Genomic DNA, 21,221 nt, shown 5'->3' on the forward strand with positions numbered 1-21,221 from the left:
AACTGTCACTGCGCCCAACATTCGCAAGTTTGAAGCTCGTCACAGTCATCCCTTCCCAGATCCTACTCGGAATACCACAAACAAGGTTTAGACTTTCCGGATCTCAAGAATGCTGCCAATGGTTCTAGCCTATACCACGAAGATACTAATCTAACGGACTTGGTCCGTGTATTAGATATCGAAGAAAATATACTCCAGCTGTCGTCCAATGACTACGTTGAACATCATGCAAACTGCTTGTGGTTGTCAGGCACGCGGATCTTGGCTAAGCAGTAACGAAGATAGTGGGTGATTGTCACGGGTCACCCCTTCATTCTGACTTAACTGAATTAAGTACGAGAGTATATCTTGGAGAAGAAGTAGGCATGAATTGAAAGAAAAACAATAGTACTTGCATTAATTCATGAAGAACAACAGAGCTCCGCACCTTAATCTATGAGGTGTAGAAACTCCACCGTAGAAAATACATAAAAGAAAAAGGTCTAGGCATGGTCGAATGGCTAGCCTCCGAATCCAAAGGTGATAAAGTTCGCGAATACAATAGTAAAAAGTGCTATTTATACTAAACTAGTTACTAGGGATTACAGAAAATAAGTAACTAAGTGCAGATAGTGCAGAAATCCACTTCTGGGGCCCACTTGGTGTATGCTTGGGCTGAGCATTGAAGCTTTCACGTGCATAGGCCATTCTTGGAGTTAAACACCAGCTTGGGTGCCAGTTTCAGCGTTTAACTCCAGTTCTGGCATTTTACTCCAGAAAAGGGTATCAAGTGAGCGTTTAGATGCCAGTTTGGGCCTTCAAATATCGGAAAAAGTATGGACTATTAACATTGCTGGAAAGCTCAAGATGTCTAATTTCCAACGCAATTGAGAGCGTGCCAATTGGGCTTCTGTAGCTCCAGAAAATCCACTTCGAGTGCAGGAGGGTCAGAATCCAACAGCATCTGCAGTCTTTTTTTAGCCTCTAAATCAGATTTTTGCTCAGGTCCCTCAATTTCAGCCAAAAAATACCTGAAATCATAGAAAAATACACAAACTCATAGTAAAGTCCAGAAATATGATTCTTGCATAAAAACTAATAAAAATATAATAAAAAGTAACTAAAACATACTAAAAACTATGTAAAATGTAACACCCTACCACACAAAGCTTTACGCTTAAGTCGTAAAACAGAGGTGATGTGGTATTACGACCTCTAAAATAAAATAAGTACATATAATAGCAGAAGAGTTATAATATGCTAGGAGCCTTGAAGAATAGGGGAAATAAAAAATCGCGAGATAAAAGCGCAACGCTCAAGGAACGAGTTAACTTGCATGCTAAGAAAACCGTAACTGTCAAACATAAGATAACAGAAGTAGGAATAGAGTGCCAAAGATACAAAATAACAAGCTCCTAACTCAGCCTGCGAAGTCAAGACTGGCCGGAGAATATTTACACATATATACATACATATCCAAAATCCAAAAGTACATACACACAATCCTGCCTCTCCATAAACCTCTAAGAGGATCAAAAAGAACAAGTTATGCGAAGAGAAAGCTAAGTACATATATATACATCACTGTACAGCAAAACTATACAACAACACTATCCAGTAACCCCTCCGCTTTAAGAGTCCAGACGACTAACGAGATGGCTCCCGACCTGCATCTGAAAATCAACAACATAGTATGGAATGAGAACCGGAGGTTCTCAGTATGGTAAAGGTGCCACACACATAATATATAAGGTCCTGGGAATGCCAGAGGCAATCCTAGAACGCCGACACTCAGATTGTAGAGCTTAAAGTATTAAACAGAAGCCATAAAAGGTGGTTTCCTAAAAATATTTAATCCTAACTTAACTTAACCTTAAATCTAAGTCCTATACTGCCATTCCTCCATACCTCCAATTCCATCATGCATTTTCACAGACAAATAAATAGATAAAGGCAAACACAAGAAGGTTACAACTACTGCAGGTAACAAATACACATTTAGCATGGCAAATACAAATAGGCACACCCAATTAGAGCACAAGCAAGTAATTCAAGTAATATGCATATGATGCATGCCTGTCCTATGGCTGATGAGGCTCATCTGTCGGTTATCCAGCCAACCCGACAAGTCTGAATTGTCCTTAGACTGTCCCCCGACGTGCATCCCCAAGAGTCTATGCATAGATTTTTCTCAAATAATCAATATTGCTCAATGGGGGTAACATTCCCGGGAATTTATATAGTGCCCGGTCACACTTACGTCGTAGGGTCAACAGAGTATCGAGTTTTCAACCTGGTACACGTGGTGGCAAGCCACGGCACTTAATCCAGGGAATCTCGTATCTCAGATTATTCAAATTCATAAGCCATATAAATAATTCAATTATAATTCATCAACATCCACATCATTCTCAATTGCCTCTCATTCATCATCATACATTAAACATATTCAATCCTTATCCTTCATTATATCACACCTCCCATTCCGTCCATCAATAGTTCCAATTCAAAACATAAGTCATTCTTTTCTAAATGAATCAAACTTAAAACATGCTCATTTTCTTAATAACTCAAAATCAAACCATATAACCTTTGAATCTAAATCTTTCTAAATAATCATATAACAAAATCTCTAATCTCTAATTTTTATAAAATTTCGGCAGCATCTCCTCTAAAACTCGGACTTTGCCACCCTGTTCGGGTCCAAACCTGTATTCTTTTCAATTCAACATTTCCTTCCTCATTATCATAACAATCTCCACAAAAAATCTACCTCAGATCAACAATTAAACTCATACAAAATTCAAATCCAACAACCAAAATTCAACTAAGAGTCATAGTTCACAAATCCTAGGCTTTTAACACAAAATACCTCAAATCAATAATTCATCGAATCGTTAATTAATCAACAAGCACCAAACCAACCATGTTCATCAACAATAACATTCAACTATAATTCTCTCCAAATTAACATAACAACATTCACCATCCAAAATTAATAACTAATTATCCAATAAACTTCAACCAATTATATTCATCGACAAATTACTAAATATTAAATATACACCTGCATTCCAACTTATCCTATGGTCATCTAGCCTAAGTTTTCACAGAACATTATATATTAAATGCAAGAAACCTAAACCATACCTTAGCCGATTTCCACGTAACGACCAAAGCTATTTATTCAAAACCAAGACAACCCCTCAAAACTCAACTAATCCGCTTCCTCCAAGTTCCAGTATTCACAATTTCAAGCTCCAATTATTTATTTTCAACCTAATACACATTCATAATACATATATACCCAATTTAATACTCAAAGCTCGAATTTAATGAAAATAAAATAGAATTATCGTATCCTCACCTTACCCAAGCTTCACATAAGCAAGAGTGAACGTTTCTCTCAAGCTAATTGGATCCTAAAACATCAGAAATTAAAGAAATTCAATATTCCCACTTAAAATTCGAAAATTGGGGGAAAAGAGGGCTGAGAGTGATTAAACAAATTACCAGTGAAATTGTTCCGGTAGAAATGTAGAGCTCGACGCGGTGGACGCGTGGCCGCAAACGGTGCGGCGATTGGAGCTCGGACGGAGAAGTTACGGGGATCGGAAATTAACGTGAGGGTTACGGGAATGTTTCTCGTTTCTCTTCTCCCTGGAAGCTGAAAGCTTCGTTGCTGCAGTAATGAGGGAGAAGACAAAGCTGGGTTCATTTAATAGGGCTGGTCCGGTTGAACCGACAGCCCGGTTCGGGTCCGGTTCAACCGGTTCGGTACTTTCGGTCCAATCTTGGACCGTTTTCTTCAAAATTAGTGTCAAAATTCTCGTTTCGATGAGCTCTACCCTAATTTAATATAATATTCACATTTCTAATCCTCCTTATTAAAAATTAATTTATTGACTAATTATCTACTAATTTAATCGGGGTTTACATTCTACCCACCTAACAAAGAATTTTTCCCTCAAAATTCAAATCTAGTTACCTGAAAAGAGATGTGGATAGTTCTGTCGCATATCTGATTCGAGCTCCCAGGTATGTTCCTCGATACCAGCTCGCCTCCAAGCTACTTTTACCAATGATACTTCCCTTCCTCGTAATCGTTTAACGCTGGTGTCATCAATTCTTACCGGAATTACCGGAAGTGTTAGATCTTCTCTTACTTGGATTGGTTCTGGTTCCAGAACATGACTTGCGTCAGGAGTATACTTTCGAAGCTGTGATACATGAAATACATCGTGCAAATTCGAAAGGTACGGCGGTAAGGCAATTCTATAAGCCACTGGTCCAATTCTCTTCAGAATCTCAAATGGTCCAATATAACGGGGATTCAGTTTCTTGGTCTTAATAGCTCTTCCCACTCCAGTGGTTGGTGTAGCTTTCAAAAAGACATGTTCTCCTTCTTCAAATTCCAAAGGCTTTCGCCTTTGGTCAGCATAGCTCTTTTGGCGGCTTTGGGCTATAAGCATTCGACTACGAATCTTCTTTATCTGCTCAGTCGTTTCAGCTATCATCTCAGGCCCTAATAAACTCCTTTCTCCAGTTTCATACCAACACAGTGGAGATTGACATTTTCTGCCATACAGAGCTTCATATGGAGCCATTCTGATGCTCGCATGATAGCTATTATTATAAGCAAACTCTACTAATGGCATATATCGATCCCAGCTCGCCGGCTGGTCCAAAACACAAGCCCTTAGCATATCCTCCAAGGTCTGAATAGTTCTCTCTGACTGACCATCTGTCTGAGGGTGATATGCAGTACTCAAACTTAACTGAGTCCCGAATGCACGCTGAAAAGCTCCCCAGAACCTTGATGTGAAACGAGGATCCCTATCAAATATAATGGTAGAAGGCACGCCATGCAACCTGACAATCTCTTTAATATACATTCGAGCCAATTCCTCCATTGTGCAACTTATTCGGATAGGAAGAAAGTGAGCTGATTTTGTTAGTCGATCCACAACCACCCAAATAGTGTCACAACCAGATCGGGTTCTAGGCAAACCTATTACAAAATCCATTGCGATACTCTCCCATTTCCATTGTGGAATCTCCAAAGGCTGAAGGGTCCCTGATGGTCTCTGATGCTCAATCTTAACCTTCTGACACGTTAAACATTTAGATACATACAATGCCACATCATTCGTCATACCTGGCTACCAGAACATCGCTTTCAGATCTTGATACATTTTAGTGCTCCCTGGGTGAATTGAAAACCCGCTCTTATGAGCTTCCTTTAAGATTCTCTGTCGCATGTCTCCAATATCTGGCACAATAATCCGGTTCTTGAATCTCCATAAACCATCCTGACCTTCTGACACTCTCCACTGTTTCCCCTGTTCGACTGCTGGCAATACCTTACGTAACGCTTCACTGTCTCGATGAGCCCTCAGAAGTTCTGATTTAAAATCACTTGAAATTTGCAACTGACTCAAACACAGGATTCCAGATTCTTTTCTAACTCCCAAATTCAAACCTTGGAATGCCTTCAGTAACTCTTCCTCCCGTAGCATCATCCAAGCTGCATATAAAGACTTCCGACTCAAAGCGTCCGCCACAACGTTCGCTTTTCCTGGATGATAATTCAATTCAAAATCATAATCTTTCAGAAGTTCCATCCATCTCCTCTGACGCATATTCAATTCTTTCTGCTCAAAAAGATACTTCAAACTCTTATGGTCGGAGAAAACATGAAACTTAACACCATAGAGATAGTGCCTCCAAATCTTTAAAGCAAACACAACAGCAGCAAGTTCCAAATCATGTGTCGGATAGTTCATTTCATGCGGCCTTAATTGCCGTGAGGCGTATGCTACAACATTCTGGTGCTGCATCAGAACACACCCCAAACCTTTCAGAGATGCATCACAATACACTTCAAACGGTTCACTTGGTTCAGGTAATACCAATACAGGTGCAGTAGTCAACCTGTGCTTCAATGCCTGGAAACTCTCTTCACATTCCGGAGTCCAGATAAAAGGTGTATCCTTCCTAGTCAACTTAGTTAAAGGTAAGGCGAGTTGTGAAAATCCTTTAATGAATCTGCGATAATACCCCGCCAAACCTAGGAAACTCCTGATTTCTGTCACTGAAGTTGGTCGCTCCCAATTCATCACTGCTTCCACCTTAGCAGGATCCACAGCTATCCCCTGCTTACTCACCACGTGGCCGAGAAACTTCACTTCACTCTTCCAGAACTCACATTTAGATAACTTAGCATATAACTTCCTGTCTCTCAGAATTTGCAGCACAGTTCGCAAGTGATCAGCATGTTCCTCTTTAGACTTAGAATAAACGAGAATATCATCAATGAAGACAATAACAAACTTGTCCAGATACGGACGGAAAATCCGGTTCATATAATCCATAAATACTGTCGGGGCATTAGTTAACCCAAAAGACATCACTGTATACTCATAATGACCATAACGCGTCCTGAAAGTAGTTTTCGGAATATCCTCGTCTCTAACCCTTATCTGATGATATCCGGATCGCAGGTCAATCTTAGAAAACACACCAGCACCCTGTAACTGATCCATTAGATCATCAATTCTAGGCAACGGATATTTATTCTTCACAGTGATCTTATTCAATTGCCGATAATCGACACACAGCCGCATACTCCCATCCTTCTTCTTTACCAGTAACACTGGTGCTCCCCACGGAGAAACACATAGTCGGATAAAATGCTTACCCAACAAATCTTCCAGCTGAGCCTTCAGTTCAGCCATTTCTAAAGGCGACATCCTATAAGGAGTAATTGAAATTGGACCGGATCCAGGTACCAACTCAATTGCGAATTCCACTTCCCGGTTAGGTGGAAATTCATTAATATCATCCGGAAACACATCTGGAAATTCACATACAACAGGAATCTGCTCTAAACTCTGATCATCACCTGATATTCCCGCAGTTAATAACATAATACCCTGACATTCAGTTCCAGAACAGTTTACTATCATAGAATTCAAATAGTAACTATTCACCACAACCGGTGCTTCTGACCCTTCTGGCATAAACTGTACTGACTTCTCAGAACAATCAAGCAAAACATGATTCTTGGATAACCAATCCAATCCCAAAATGAGATCAAGACCAGTCATAGGCAAACAAATCAAATTATGCACAAATTCACGCTGTTGCACTCGAAAAGGAACTTGTGGACATTCTATCCTAGTCACCATAACTTCATGAGTAGCATTATATACTTTCAAATCATAACCTAAAACCACCATTCTCAATCCTAATTCATGGGCCTTTTCAAATGCAATAAATGAATGAGACGCTCCTGAATCAAATAAAGCATTTAAGATTTTACCAGCCATTTCACAATTACCTCTAATCAGTGTCTCAGATCCCTCAGCACCAATGGTAGAAGTGGTGTATACTCTCCCCGGCTGCTGCACCCTACCAGTCTCATACTTCTTCTTCTCAGGGCAATTACTGGCTATATACCCGGGCTGTCCACAGGAATAGCACACTCCAAGTCCTAGTCTGCACGGAACTCCAGGATGATACTTTCCGCACTTCTGACAATTCAGATCTTGCTGTGGCTGCTTCCCAAACCTTTTTCCTTGACTAGCATTAGTATTCAGCCTTCTGTAATTACCTTGACCCTGAGTCTGCTGCGAAACAAAACCTCCATATTTGAAATTCCTACCTCTCGGAGCAAAGTTCCTCCCTGAAGGCCTCTGAAAAGGCACCCTCAAACTCCCTTTCTCTGCTGCCGCCTTCCTCACACAATCCTCAGCCACCCTACTCTTATTCACCAATTCAGAAAATACCCTGATCTCCATTGGGGCAACGAAGCTCAGAATATCGCTCCGAAGACCTCCCTCATATTTAATACACTTCCATTCAGCAAAATCTTCAGGCGCACCTTGACAGATACGAGAAAAGCGACATAACTCCTCAAATTTACTGGTATACTCAGCAACAGTCATCTGTCCCTGCTTTAACTGCATTAATTCAAGTTCCTTGGCATTTCTGGCTGAATTAGGAAAATATTTCTTATAGAACTCTGTCCGGAAAACCTCCCAAGGAATCGCAGCACCATCAGGCTGCAGGATACGTCGTGTTCCCTGCCACCAATACTGAGCTTCACCTTGCAGCTGATAAGTTCCAAATTCAACCCATTGCTCTTCAGGAACCTGTTGGGCCTGCAACGCCCTTTCCATAGCCTGAATCCAGTTATCTGCATCAGTGGGATTTGAGGTTCCCCTAAAAGTCGGAGGGCGAACTTTCAGAAATGTGGCAAGTGTCATAGGACCATCCTCATCATTATTATTCCCATGATTACCCTGATTTATCTGATTACCCAATGCCTCGGCTGTGGCCTGCATAGCTGCAGCCATATTTCCCAGGGCAGCCATAAAGTCTACTGGATCAGTCCCTATGGGAGCAGGAGTAACGGTGCCTGTCCTACCTCTACCTCGCCCGCGACCGCGTCCGCGAGTCGACATCTGGTCCCTATACACACCAAACAAGTGATATTAAGTTGATCAGTCTCAATATCGCAGGTCTAATGCTTTAAGTTCCAAATGCATGCTCACAAACGTTTATGCCACATATATCAATCAGATATCCTAATAGCACATAAACACATATACAGAGAATGCACAGAAGCACAATCAGTCCGTCTTTCAGGCTCTATAGGAACGAACTGCTCTGATACCATAATGTAACACCCTACCACACAAAGCTTTACGCTTAAGTCGTAAAACAGAGGTGATGTGGTATTACGACCTCTAAAATAAAATAAGTACATATAATAGCAGAAGAGTTATAATATGCTAGGAGCCTTGAAGAATAGGGGAAATAAAAAATCGCGAGATAAAAGCGCAACGCTCAAGGAACGAGTTAACTTACATGCTAAGAAAACCGTAACTGTCAAACATAAGATAACAGAAGTAGGAATAGAGTGCCAAAGATACAAAATAACAAGCTCCTAACTCAGCCTGCGAAGTCAAGACTGGCCGGAGAATATTTACACATATATACATACATATCCAAAATCCAAAAGTACATACACACAATCCTGCCTCTCCATAAACCTCTAAGAGGATCATAAAGAACAAGTTATGCGAAGAGAAAGCTAAGTACATATATATACATCACTGTACAGCAAAACTATACAACAACACTATCCAGTAACCCCTCCGCTTTAAGAGTCCAGACGACTAACGAGATGGCTCCCGACCTGCATCTGAAAATCAACAACATAGTATGGAATGAGAACCGGAGGTTCTCAGTATGGTAAAGGTGCCACACACATAATATATAAGGTCCTGGGAATGCCAGAGGCAATCCTAGAACGCCGACACTCAGATTGTAAAGCTTAAAGTATTAAACAGAAGCCATAAAAGGTGGTTTCCTAAAAATATTTAATCCTAACTTAACTTAACCTTAAATCTAAGTCCTATACTGCCATTCCTCCATACCTCCAATTCCATCATGCATTTTCACAGACAAATAAATAGATAAAGGCAAACACAAGAAGGTTACAACTACTGCAGGTAACAAATACACATTTAGCATGGCAAATACAAATAGGCACACCCAATTAGAGCACAAGCAAGTAATTCAAGTAATATGCATATGATGCATGCCTGTCCTATGGCTGATGAGGCTCATCTGTCGGTTATCCAGCCAACCCGACAAGTCTGAATTGTCCTTAGACTGTCCCCCGACGTGCATCCCCAAGAGTCTATGCATAGATTTTTCTCAAATAATCAATATTGCTCAATGGGGGTAACATTCCCGGGACTTTATATAGTGCCCGGTCACACTTACGTCGTAGGGTCAACAGAGTATCGAGTTTTCATCCTGGTACACGTGGTGGCAAGCCACGGCACTTAATCCAGGGAATCTCGTATCTCAGATTATTCAAATTCATAAGCCATATAAATAATTCAATTATAATTCATCAACATCCACATCATTCTCAATTGCCTCTCATTCATCATCATACATTAAACATATTCAATCCTTATCCTTCATTATATCACACCTCCCATTCCGTCCATCAATAGTTCCAATTCAAAACATAAGTCATTCTTTTCTAAATGAATCAAACTTAAAACATGCTCATTTTCTTAATAACTCAAAATCAAACCATATAACCTTTGAATCTAAATCTTTCTAAATAATCATATAACAAAATCTCTAATCTCTAATTTTTATAAAATTTCGGCAGCATCTCCTCTAAAACTCGGACTTTGCCACCCTGTTCGGGTCCAAACCTGTATTCTTTTCAATTCAACATTTCCTTCCTCATTATCATAACAATCTCCACAAAAAATCTACCTCAGATCAACAATTAAACTCATACAAAATTCAAATCCAACAACCAAAATTCAACTAAGAGTCATAGTTCACAAATCCTAGGCTTTTAACACAAAATACCTCAAATCAATAATTCATCGAATCGTTAATTAATCAACAAGCACCAAACCAACCATGTTCATCAACAATAACATTCAACTATAATTCTCTCCAAATTAACATAACAACATTCACCATCCAAAATTAATAACTAATTATCCAATAAACTTCAACCAATTATATTCATCGACAAATTACTAAATATTAAATATACACCTGCATTCCAACTTATCCTATGGTCATCTAGCCTAAGTTTTCACAGAATATTATATATTAAATGCAAGAAACCTAAACCATACCTTAGCCGATTTCCACGTAACGACCAAAGCTATTTATTCAAAACCAAGACAACCCCTCAAAACTCAACTAATCCGCTTCCTCCAAGTTCCAGTATTCACAATTTCAAGCTCCAATTATTTATTTTCAACCTAATACACATTCATAATACATATATACCCAATTTAATACTCAAAGCTCGAATTTAATGAAAATAAAATAGAATTATCGTATCCTCACCTTACCCAAGCTTCACATAAGCAAGAGTGAACGTTTCTCTCAAGCTAATTGGATCCTAAAACATCAGAAATTAAAGAAATTCAATATTCCCACTTAAAATTCGAAAATTGGGGGAAAAGAGGGCTGAGAGTGATTAAACAAATTACCAGTGAAATTGTTCCGGTAGAAATGTAGAGCTCGACGCGGTGGACGCGTGGCCGCAAACGGTGCGGCGATTGGAGCTCGGACGGAGAAGTTACGGGGATCGGAAATTAACGTGAGGGTTACGGGAATGTTTCTCGTTTCTCTTCTCCCTGGAAGCTGAAAGCTTCGTTGCTGCAGTAATGAGGGAGAAGACAAAGCTGGGTTCATTTAATAGGGCTGGTCCGGTTGAACCGACAGCCCGGTTCGGGTCCGGTTCAACCGGTTCGGTACTTTCGGTCCAATCTTGGACCGTTTTCTTCAAAATTAGTGTCAAAATTCTCGTTTCGATGAGCTCTACCCTAATTTAATATAATATTCACATTTCTAATCCTCCTTATTAAAAATTAATTTATTGACTAATTATCTACTAATTTAATCGGGGTTTACATTCTACCCACCTAACAAAGAATTTTGCCCTCAAAATTCAAATCTAGTTACCTGAAAAGAGATGTGGATAGTTCTGTCGCATATCTGATTTGAGCTCCCAGGTATGTTCCTCGATACCAGCTCGCCTCCAAGCTACTTTTACCAATGATACTTCCCTTCCTCGTAATCGTTTAACGCTGGTGTCATCAATTCTTACCGGAATTACCGGAAGTGTTAGATCTTCTCTTACTTGGATTGGTTCTGGTTCCAGATCATGACTTGCGTCAGGAGTATACTTTCGAAGCTGTGATACATGAAATACATCGTGCAAATTCGAAAGGTACGGCGGTAAGGCAATTCTATAAGCCACTGGTCCAATTCTCTTCAGAATCTCAAATGGTCCAATATAACGGGGATTCAGTTTCTTGGTCTTAATAGCTCTTCCCACTCCAGTGGTTGGTGTAGCTTTCAAAAAGACATGTTCTCCTTCTTCAAATTCCAAAGGCTTTCGCCTTTGGTCAGCATAGCTCTTTTGGCGGCTTTGGGCTATAAGCATTCGACTACGAATCTTCTTTATCTGCTCAGTCGTTTCAGCTATCATCTCAGGCCCTAATAAACTCCTTTCTCCAGTTTCATACCAACACAGTGGAGATTGACATTTTCTGCCATACAGAGCTTCATATGGAGCCATTCTGATGCTCGCATGATAGCTATTATTATAAGCAAACTCTACTAATGGCATATATCGATCCCAGCTCGCCGGCTGGTCCAAAACACAAGCCCTTAGCATATCCTCCAAGGTCTGAATAGTTCTCTCTGACTGACCATCTGTCTGAGGGTGATATGCAGTACTCAAACTTAACTGAGTCCCGAATGCACGCTGAAAAGCTCCCCAGAACCTTGATGTGAAACGAGGATCCCTATCAGATATAATGGTAGAAGGCACGCCATGCAACCTGACAATCTCTTTAATATACATTCGAGCCAATTCCTCCATTGTGCAACTTATTCGGATAGGAAGAAAGTGAGCTGATTTTGTTAGTCGATCCACAACCACCCAAATAGTGTCACAACCAGATCGGGTTCTAGGCAAACCTATTACAAAATCCATTGCGATACTCTCCCATTTCCATTGTGGAATCTCCAAAGGCTGAAGGGTCCCTGATGGTCTCTGATGCTCAATCTTAACCTTCTGACACGTTAAACATTTAGATACATACAATGCCACATCATTCGTCATACCTGGCTACCAGAACATCGCTTTCAGATCTTGATACATTTTAGTGCTCCCTGGGTGAATTGAAAACCCGCTCTTATGAGCTTCCTTTAAGATTCTCTGTCGCATGTCTCCAATATCTGGCACAATAATCCGGTTCTTGAATCTCCATAAACCATCCTGACCTTCTGACACTCTCCACTGTTTCCCCTGTTCGACTGCTGGCAATACCTTACGTAACGCTTCACTGTCTCGATGAGCCCTCAGAAGTTCTGATTTAAAATCACTTGAAATTTGCAACTGACTCAAACACAGGATTCCAGATTCTTCTCTAACTCCCAAATTCAAACCTTGGAATGCCTTCAGTAACTCTTCCTCCCGTAGCATCATCCAAGCTGCATATAAAGACTTCCGACTCAAAGCGTCCGCCACAACGTTCGCTTTTCCTGGATGATAATTCAATTCAAAATCATAATCTTTCAGAAGTTCCATCCATCTCCTCTGACGCATATTCAATTCTTTCTGCTCAAAAAGATACTTCAAACTCTTATGGTCTGAGAAAACATGAAACTTAACACCATAGAGATAGTGCCTCCAAATCTTTAAAGCAAACACAACAGCAGCAAGTTCCAAATCATGTGTCGGATAGTTCATTTCATGCGGCCTTAATTGCCGTGAGGCGTATGCTACAACATTCTGGTGCTGCATCAGAACACACCCTAAACCTTTCAGAGATGCATCACAATACACTTCAAACGGTTCACTTGGTTCAGGTAATACCAATACAGGTGCAGTAGTCAACCTGTGCTTCAATGCCTGGAAACTCTCTTCACATTCCGGAGTCCAGATAAAAGGTGTATCCTTCCTAGTCAACTTAGTTAAAGGTAAGGCGAGTTGTGAAAATCCTTTAATGAATCTGCGATAATACCCCGCCAAACCTAGGAAACTCCTGATTTCTGTCACTGAAGTTGGTCGCTCCCAATTCATCACTGCTTCCACCTTAGCAGGATCCACAGCTATCCCCTGCTTACTCACCACGTGGCCGAGAAACTTCACTTCACTCTTCCAGAACTCACATTTAGATAACTTAGCATATAACTTCCTGTCTCTCAGAATTTGCAGCACAGTTCGCAAGTGATCAGCATGTTCCTCTTCAGACTTAGAATAAACGAGAATATCATCAATGAAGACAATAACAAACTTGTCCAGATACGGACGGAAAATCCTGTTCATATAATCCATAAATACTGCCGGGGCATTAGTTAACCCAAAAGACATCACTGTATACTCATAATGACCATAACGCGTCCTGAAAGTAGTTTTCGGAATATCCTCGTCTCTAACCCTTATCTGATGATATCCGGATCGCAGGTCAATCTTAGAAAACACACCAGCACCCTGTAACTGATCCATTAGATCATCGATTCTAGGCAACGGATATTTATTCTTCACAGTGATCTTATTCAATTGCCGATAATCGACACACAGCCGCATACTCCCATCCTTCTTCTTTACCAGTAACACTGGTGCTCCCCACGGAGAAACACTTGGTCGGATAAAATGCTTACCCAACAAATCTTCCAGCTGAGCCTTCAGTTCAGCCATTTCTAAAGGCGACATCCTATAAGGAGTAATTGAAATTGGACCGGATCCAGGTACCAACTCAATTGCGAATTCCACTTCCCGGTTAGGTGGAAATTCATTAATATCATCCGGAAACACATCTGGAAATTCACATACAACAGGAATCTGCTCTAAACTCTGATCATCACCTGATATTCCCGCAGTTAATAACATAATACCCTGACATTCAGTTCCAGAACAGTTTACTATCATAGAATTCAAATAGTAACTATTCACCACAACCGGTGCTTCTGACCCTTCTGGCATAAACTGTACTGACTTCTCAGAACAATCAAGCAAAACATGATTCTTGGATAACCAATCCAATCCCAAAATGAGATCAAGACCAGTCATAGGCAAACAAATCAAATTATGCACAAATTCACGCTGTTGCACTCGAAAAGGAACTTGTGGACATTCTATCCTAGTCACCATAACTTCATGAGTAGCATTATATACTTTCAAATCATAACCTAAAACCACCATTCTCAATCCTAATTCATGGGCCTTTTCAAATGCAATAAATGAATGAGACGCTCCTGAATCAAATAAAGCATTTAAGATTTTACCAGCCATTTCACAATTACCTCTAATCAGTGTCTCAGATCCCTCAGCACCAATGGTAGAAGTGGTGTATACTCTCCCCGGCTGCTGCACCCTACCAGATCCCTCACGCTTCCGGCTGCGCTACTCTGATAGCAAGGAGCATTACGACTACTTTACATACTAAATACTAAAATAGGAGCCTGTGACTCGATTCTGTACCGCTGATTTCCTTTAAAACCGGAAATAAACACTTTATCTTAAGAAAAATACCAACAGGCATAGATTCATATACAAGACTCCTTACATAATAACTCATAATATATTATACATATAAAACATACAATTCCTATCCCTCTTACAACCTTGTGATAACAAAGACGAGGGAAGAAAACAATCTAATTAATACAACATATCAACCAAACGCAGTATAACTCTTCTTAACGCTTCTTCATCCGGTTCCTGAAAAGGTAAAGCTGTAGGGGGGTGAGAACCTAACCACACGGTCTCACCACGGAGTTTCAAAGTTGTCATAAGAAGATATTCAATAAGAAAACTGTTTTCAGATTCTGTGACTATCATTATCTTATGAATACTTCTAAAATCATATAGCTAATCGTTCAAAACCTTTTCAAAGAAGCAGTGTTTAACATTTTCAGAAATTTCAAAGTCTTCCCTTTCTCATAAGCAAATCTCAATCAGAAACCAACCACACAATCAAACAACATAGTCATTAATTCAGCACCGAGGTTCATTCTCAATGTAGCATGCCAGGACAAACACAGGCAAGACAGACAAGGAAAGCACAAGTAGGTAGCAGTTACAGCAAATAGTTCAAGTAGCAGTTAAGAACAGTTTAACAATTAGGCAAACCAAAACAAGTTCAAACCCAAGCAAAGCATACAAATGCATATGATGCATGCCTGTCCTATGGCTGATGAGGCTCATCTGTCGGTTATCCAGCCAACCCGACAAGTCTGAATTGTACTTAGACTGTCCCCCGACGTGCATCCCCAAGAGTCTATGCATATCTTTTTCTCAAATAATCAATATTACTCAATGGGTGTAACATTCCCGAGAATTTATATAGTGCCCGGTCACACACTTACATCGTAGGGTCAACAGAGTATCGAGTTTTCGACCTGGTACATGTGGTGGCAAGCCACGGCACTTAATCCAGGGAACCTCGTATCTCAGATATTTCAAATTCATAAGCCATATAAATAATTTATTCATCATTCATCAATATCTAAACCATTCTCAATATCATCATCATTCGTCAATCCATATCCATTTCCAAATTCATTCAAAAATCATATTTCAAATCAATCCTCATCATTCTTCTTTCTGTTTCGTTCACTAACAATTATCAATCCAAAACATAACTTTTTCTTTGATAAATGAAGTATTCTTAAATCATATCATATAATGCTTAAAATTAAACCTTTTAAAATAACTACTTTAAATGAAACTTCTAATTTTATAAAATTTCGGCAGCATCTCCTCTAAAATTCGGATTCTGCCACCCTTTTCGGGTCCCATCCAAACATTTCTCAAACCTTTTCAAAACCTCAATCATTTTCCAAGATTCGGCTAGTTCCAATATCAAATAGTTTTCAAAGTAAATCAGTGCCCATAATAAATCTCTTTTTAAAATCAAACTAGCTCAAATACTAAATCATTTATAAAGTCACTAACTCAAAATTAAACCATTCCAAAGCCAATTCCTTTACATCATCAAAAATAGCTTCAAAACCAAGAAAAGCCATTTTCATAATAATCAACTAAATAACCTTTCAAACTAATCTCTTTTCAGCAATCACAAACTATTCAAGCAGTCAAGCAATCAGTCATTCAGTCCAGCAAACAACCACATTTAGAAGACAATTATAATCACAGGCATATGTTCTCTCACATTAATATCTATTTATCACAACTCTGTAATATAAATTAGATTTTAAGAAAAACCCCTACCTCAATTAGTCGTAAGTTGCATAATTAAACTCATTAAATCCTTTTTCTCATGTTAATCGGCAGCAACCGCAGAAATTCCCAATCAACCGCAGGGATCACAGCAACAACCACTTATCTGACATAATTTAGAATTAACGCGGGACGGATATTAAGCGATATTAGAACATGATTGATAATAGAGTGTTGCGATACACAAGAACGGAACCGAATAATCTTACCATGGTAAACAGAATAGAACGACACAGTAGCAACTTCTAAATTGACCGGACAGCAGCTCTAATAACGGCCGGAAGCTCTAATGGTCCTGCAGTAGTGGTGACTATATAGTCCGATGCAAACACCCTCAGTAACAACTCACGATAAAAGCAACTTAACAGAAAGGAAGATCTGAGGTAAGATTAGAGCTTACCAAACTGACTTAGGCCTTAGTGGCAGTTTCTGGTGGCAGTGGCGGCGGGTTTCAGGTGGCAGAAGCTCGGTCACGGCGGCGCAGCTCTAGCAGTAGCGATGACGGAGCGCGCAACGGCAGCGGTAGCTTCGCGGCGGTGGTAGCTTCTTGCTGCACGGCGACGCCTCCCTGCTTCCTCCACCGTGGGATCTCTTTCGCTCTCTGCTCCAAAGACGGTGACGATCAGGTAGGGAAAGACGTCGGCGAGGTCTTCATGGCGGCGACACAACTAGACAGCGGCTGGGCTTGTCGGCAACGGCGACTCCACACGCGATGAAAACAGCGACGGTGGCGCCTCCTTCTCGCGCGGTCCTCTTCGGCGCTGGTGCAAATGTCGACACAACACAGCGCCTCCCACGCGACACTCTCCTTCTCTCTCAGATCTCCTCTCTCCTCTGCCAGCAGCGGCGGCGACGGTGCAGTGACACCCACCGCGCCGCCTCACTCTTCTCCCCCCCTCCTTCCTTCCTCGGTTCCCATCCTTCTTCCCCTTTCTTTTTTTCTTTCTTTCCTTCTGATGGGATTTTTGTGGGTAAGTGAGGGTAGGGAAAGGGATGGAGCTGTATGTGCGTGTGAGCTGAGAGATGTGAGTGTGAGTGTTTATAAAATTAGGCTTATGGTTTTGTTTTAGCAATTTAGGATTTAATTTAGATTTTAGTTATTTTTAATCAAATTAGAGTATATAATGTTAATTTGAAATCTAATTTTAATCTTCAAAATTATTTTAAAATATTATTTATTGTATTAAAATACTAATTGGTTTAAAATCAAATTCTCTAATTGAATTTATAAGATAATAAGATTAATTTTCTTTATTTCTAAAACTTGAAGTATTAAATCATAATCATTCATCAATCCAAATCTCATTTCCAAATTCATTCAAAAACCATATTTCAAAGAAAATCCTCATCATCCTTCTTTCCATTCCGTTCATTAACAATCCCTATTCAAAACAATTCTTTCTTTGATAATAAATCAATCTTAAAACATATAATGTTTAAAGACAAATATTTCTGATTAGTTACTTCAAATAAAACTTCCAATTTTATAAAATTTCGGCAGCATCTCCTCTAAAACTTGGACACTGCCACCTTTTCGGGTCCCAACCAAACCAAACGCCTGTTAATCAGTCAAATCACTTCCAATAACCATTATCACAACAACACTCAATCCAAAGAAATTGCAAAATCCAGAATTCAATCAACCAATCCTATAAATCGCAATTTAAACCTACTTCAACCAACAGCATCAATCAATAGTTAAGAATTCTCAGTCTTCTCAAACAGTTTCAAACCAAACCATTCCTCAAACACTTTTCGAATCATTTCCAAAATAGAAAATCATTCTCAATAAATAACCCGTTTTCAAATATCAAGTCCTTTTCAAATTTATTTTAAAATCAAATTCCGATATCAAATCGGGTTTAATATCAAATCAAATTTTAATATTAAATCTTTTCTAAAATCAAACCGTTTCCAAAATTAACCTAAAAGGCAATAATAAATCTCCTCTAATAATTCAGGGAAAACCACTTTAACAACATCAATCAACTAATCCAAATATCCAACTTTCTTAATCGATCAGTTTGTCAATCAAACTAATAATCTCATTCAACCAAAACAACTCAATTTAATTCATAAAACTCATGAAATCACAAAATTGTATTTTACGCGTTAATATCGATTTATAACAACCCTGTAATGTAAAATAGATTTAAGAAAACCCCTACCTCAGTCGAAACTCGCAAAACCAAAATGCGTCAAAAATCCCTTTTCCTCGGCTAGCGACGCAGCAGCCATAATCTCAGCTTTATCCACTATCCGTAGTAGCAACCGCAACTCTAAGCGCGACACACAACAACCGAAACTCGAACCTACATTACCAACATCTCAGAATCTTTATCAAATTCATACAAAGCAGACATACACTAGCGGTGAAGGTTTTGAAAAAGATATGCTTACTTAACAAAGGAGAAACATGGAGACGAAGCAATGGCAGCAATTCCAAACTATCCCCACAGCGGCTCCGGTGATGGTGGAAAACCTTGGTGGCAGCTGCAATAACATCGCAGTGATAACCATATCCCTAGAAATTGAAAGGATGGGAATTGAAAGCAGGATACTCTTTACCATGGCAATGGCGGCAGCTAAGAACTCCGACAATGGCTGCGGTAGCTTAGAAGTGACTCTGTCGGTTCAGCAGCAGCAGCAACTCTAATAGCTCGTTAGTACCATTAATATTATCACCTATGATAATTCCATTAGCAAACAGGGAAGGCAGAGCAGCAGTGTTAAACAGAAACATTGTTTTCCTTACTCAGACAGAAAAGACTAAGAAACAAAAATGGAAGCAAAGTAAGGGTTAAAGCTTACAGGTTCAACACAGGAGAATCGAACCAGAAGAAGAAGGTTGGTGCTATCTTCGACTCTGATGGCGGTGCATGACTCACCGGCAACCGTGGTGGCAACGGCAAGGACGGTGGCTCCTCTGGCTCGCACGATTTTGTCTCCCTCTCTCCCTCGCGCCGTTCTTTTCTCCACGGGGGAATCCAACAGGGACCGGGTAGCGATGGAAACCCCTTCTCCGGCGTCAACTCTCGCTTTTTTTCCCCCTTTTCTGGCGACGACAACGACTTCCAACAACAACAGCAGCAGCAAATTGACGGCGGTTGAGGCACGGTAGCGACGGCTCAACCCTTCTCCGTGACGGTCCTGCCCTCCAACAGCAGCAATGGATGCAAACTCCCTCTCTCTTCCCGATCCCCCTCTTCGTGGCAACCTAGCGACAACGACCATGGAGGCTGGAAGACGAAGCAACTCGGCGATGAAGATGCTTCCAGCGGCGGCGTGCAGTTCTGATGGCGACAGAAGCGCAAACGGCGGCGGAGCAGCGACGCGGCGCGGTGGTGATGACTGGATGTGGTCCCCCTTCTTCCCCTGCTCTCCCGTTCTCCCCTCTCTACCCTCTCTCTCTGTTTCTTTCTTTCTATCCTACTGCTGTTGGGTTTGGTCAGAGAAGGGAAACATTGGCAGTGGTTAGGGTTAAGTTAGAAGGGGTTAGGGTCTTTGGGGTTTAATTTGGAAATTAGGGTTTAATTTAGGATAAAAGTGAAATTAAGAATTTTGGGTAAATTGGGGTTTGGTCAATTTTAATAAAATTAAAGTATATTATATAAATTTGAAATCTAATTTGATCTCTTAAAATTACTTTTAAAAATATACTACTTAATTATCAATTTATTAATCAGCTTTTAATCAAATATTCTAATTTAAAATTAGAAATAATATAATTTATTTTCTATTTATAATAAAATTAAAATATTAAATTATAGAATCTCTATTATTTAACTAAATTGTATAAAATTCTTATTCTTTTGCAACTGTTAAGCTGTATAATTTAATTATAGAAAATTTATTCAATAACTTTAAAATTAGGTAAAATTTCCAATTTAATTGTCAAAACTTTATTTAATTACTTTTATAAAATAATTTCTAAAAATAAGTCTTTAATGAATAATAAATTGAAATTAACTCATAATAATATTTTTCAAAAAATTATGGGTCTTACATTGGCCGTGACCCTAAGCATTTGTTTTCCAGTATTAAACCGGATAATAAATCCACAGACAGATAATGGGGAACCTTTTTAGTTGTGACTCAGCTTTGCTGAGTCCTGTTAGAGGTGCCCGAGCTCTTAAGACATCTTTTTTATTTGGCCACGACTTTAACCGCTCAGTCTCAGCTTTTCACTTGACACCTCACGCCACAAGCACATGGTTAGGACAGCTTATTTAGCCGCTTAGGCCAGGATTTTATTCCTTTGGGCCCTCTTATCCATTAATGCTCAAAGCCTTGATCCTTTTACCTTGCCTTTTGGTTTAAAGGGTATGGCTTTTTTTGCTTGCTTTTTCTTTTTCTTTCTTTTTTTTCTTTTTTTTTCGCATTTTTTTTTCGCAAGCTTTGTTTTCACTCTTTTTTGCTTCAA

General features: G+C 39.7%; 1 protein-coding gene across 7 annotated transcripts; it reads right to left on the reverse strand.

Moving 5' to 3' along the window:
• Positions 1-370: 370 nt before the first annotated feature.
• On the reverse strand, positions 371-11,281 carry LOC140181986 (uncharacterized). 7 transcript variants are annotated; one of them, XR_011877740.1, is made up of 7 exons: positions 11,031-11,281; positions 10,885-10,939; positions 10,668-10,796; positions 7,322-8,454; positions 3,347-3,401; positions 3,130-3,258; positions 371-1,010 (listed from the first exon to the last, which is right to left on the reverse strand). XR_011877740.1 is itself a non-coding variant. In XM_072227897.1 (6 exons), the coding sequence occupies exons 4-5, from the start codon at positions 8,445-8,447 to the stop codon at positions 3,391-3,393; spliced, it is 1,137 nt and encodes a 378-aa protein (XP_072083998.1). In that variant the 5' UTR covers positions 8,448-8,454; positions 10,668-10,796; positions 10,885-10,939; positions 11,031-11,281; the 3' UTR covers positions 1,664-3,258; positions 3,352-3,390. The 7 variants fall into 7 exon arrangements, 3 of the variants coding, with proteins under 3 accessions (XP_072083996.1, XP_072083998.1, XP_072083997.1); XR_011877739.1 differs by lacking the exon at positions 371-1,010 and adding an exon at positions 1,281-1,652; XM_072227897.1 differs by lacking the exon at positions 371-1,010 and having other exon boundaries at positions 1,664-3,258; positions 3,352-3,401.
• Positions 11,282-21,221: the final 9,940 nt, after the last annotated feature.

Source organism: Arachis hypogaea, chromosome 19, assembly GCF_003086295.3.
Source record: "Arachis hypogaea cultivar Tifrunner chromosome 19, arahy.Tifrunner.gnm2.J5K5, whole genome shotgun sequence".
Lineage (NCBI taxonomy): Eukaryota > Viridiplantae > Streptophyta > Magnoliopsida > Fabales > Fabaceae > Arachis > Arachis hypogaea.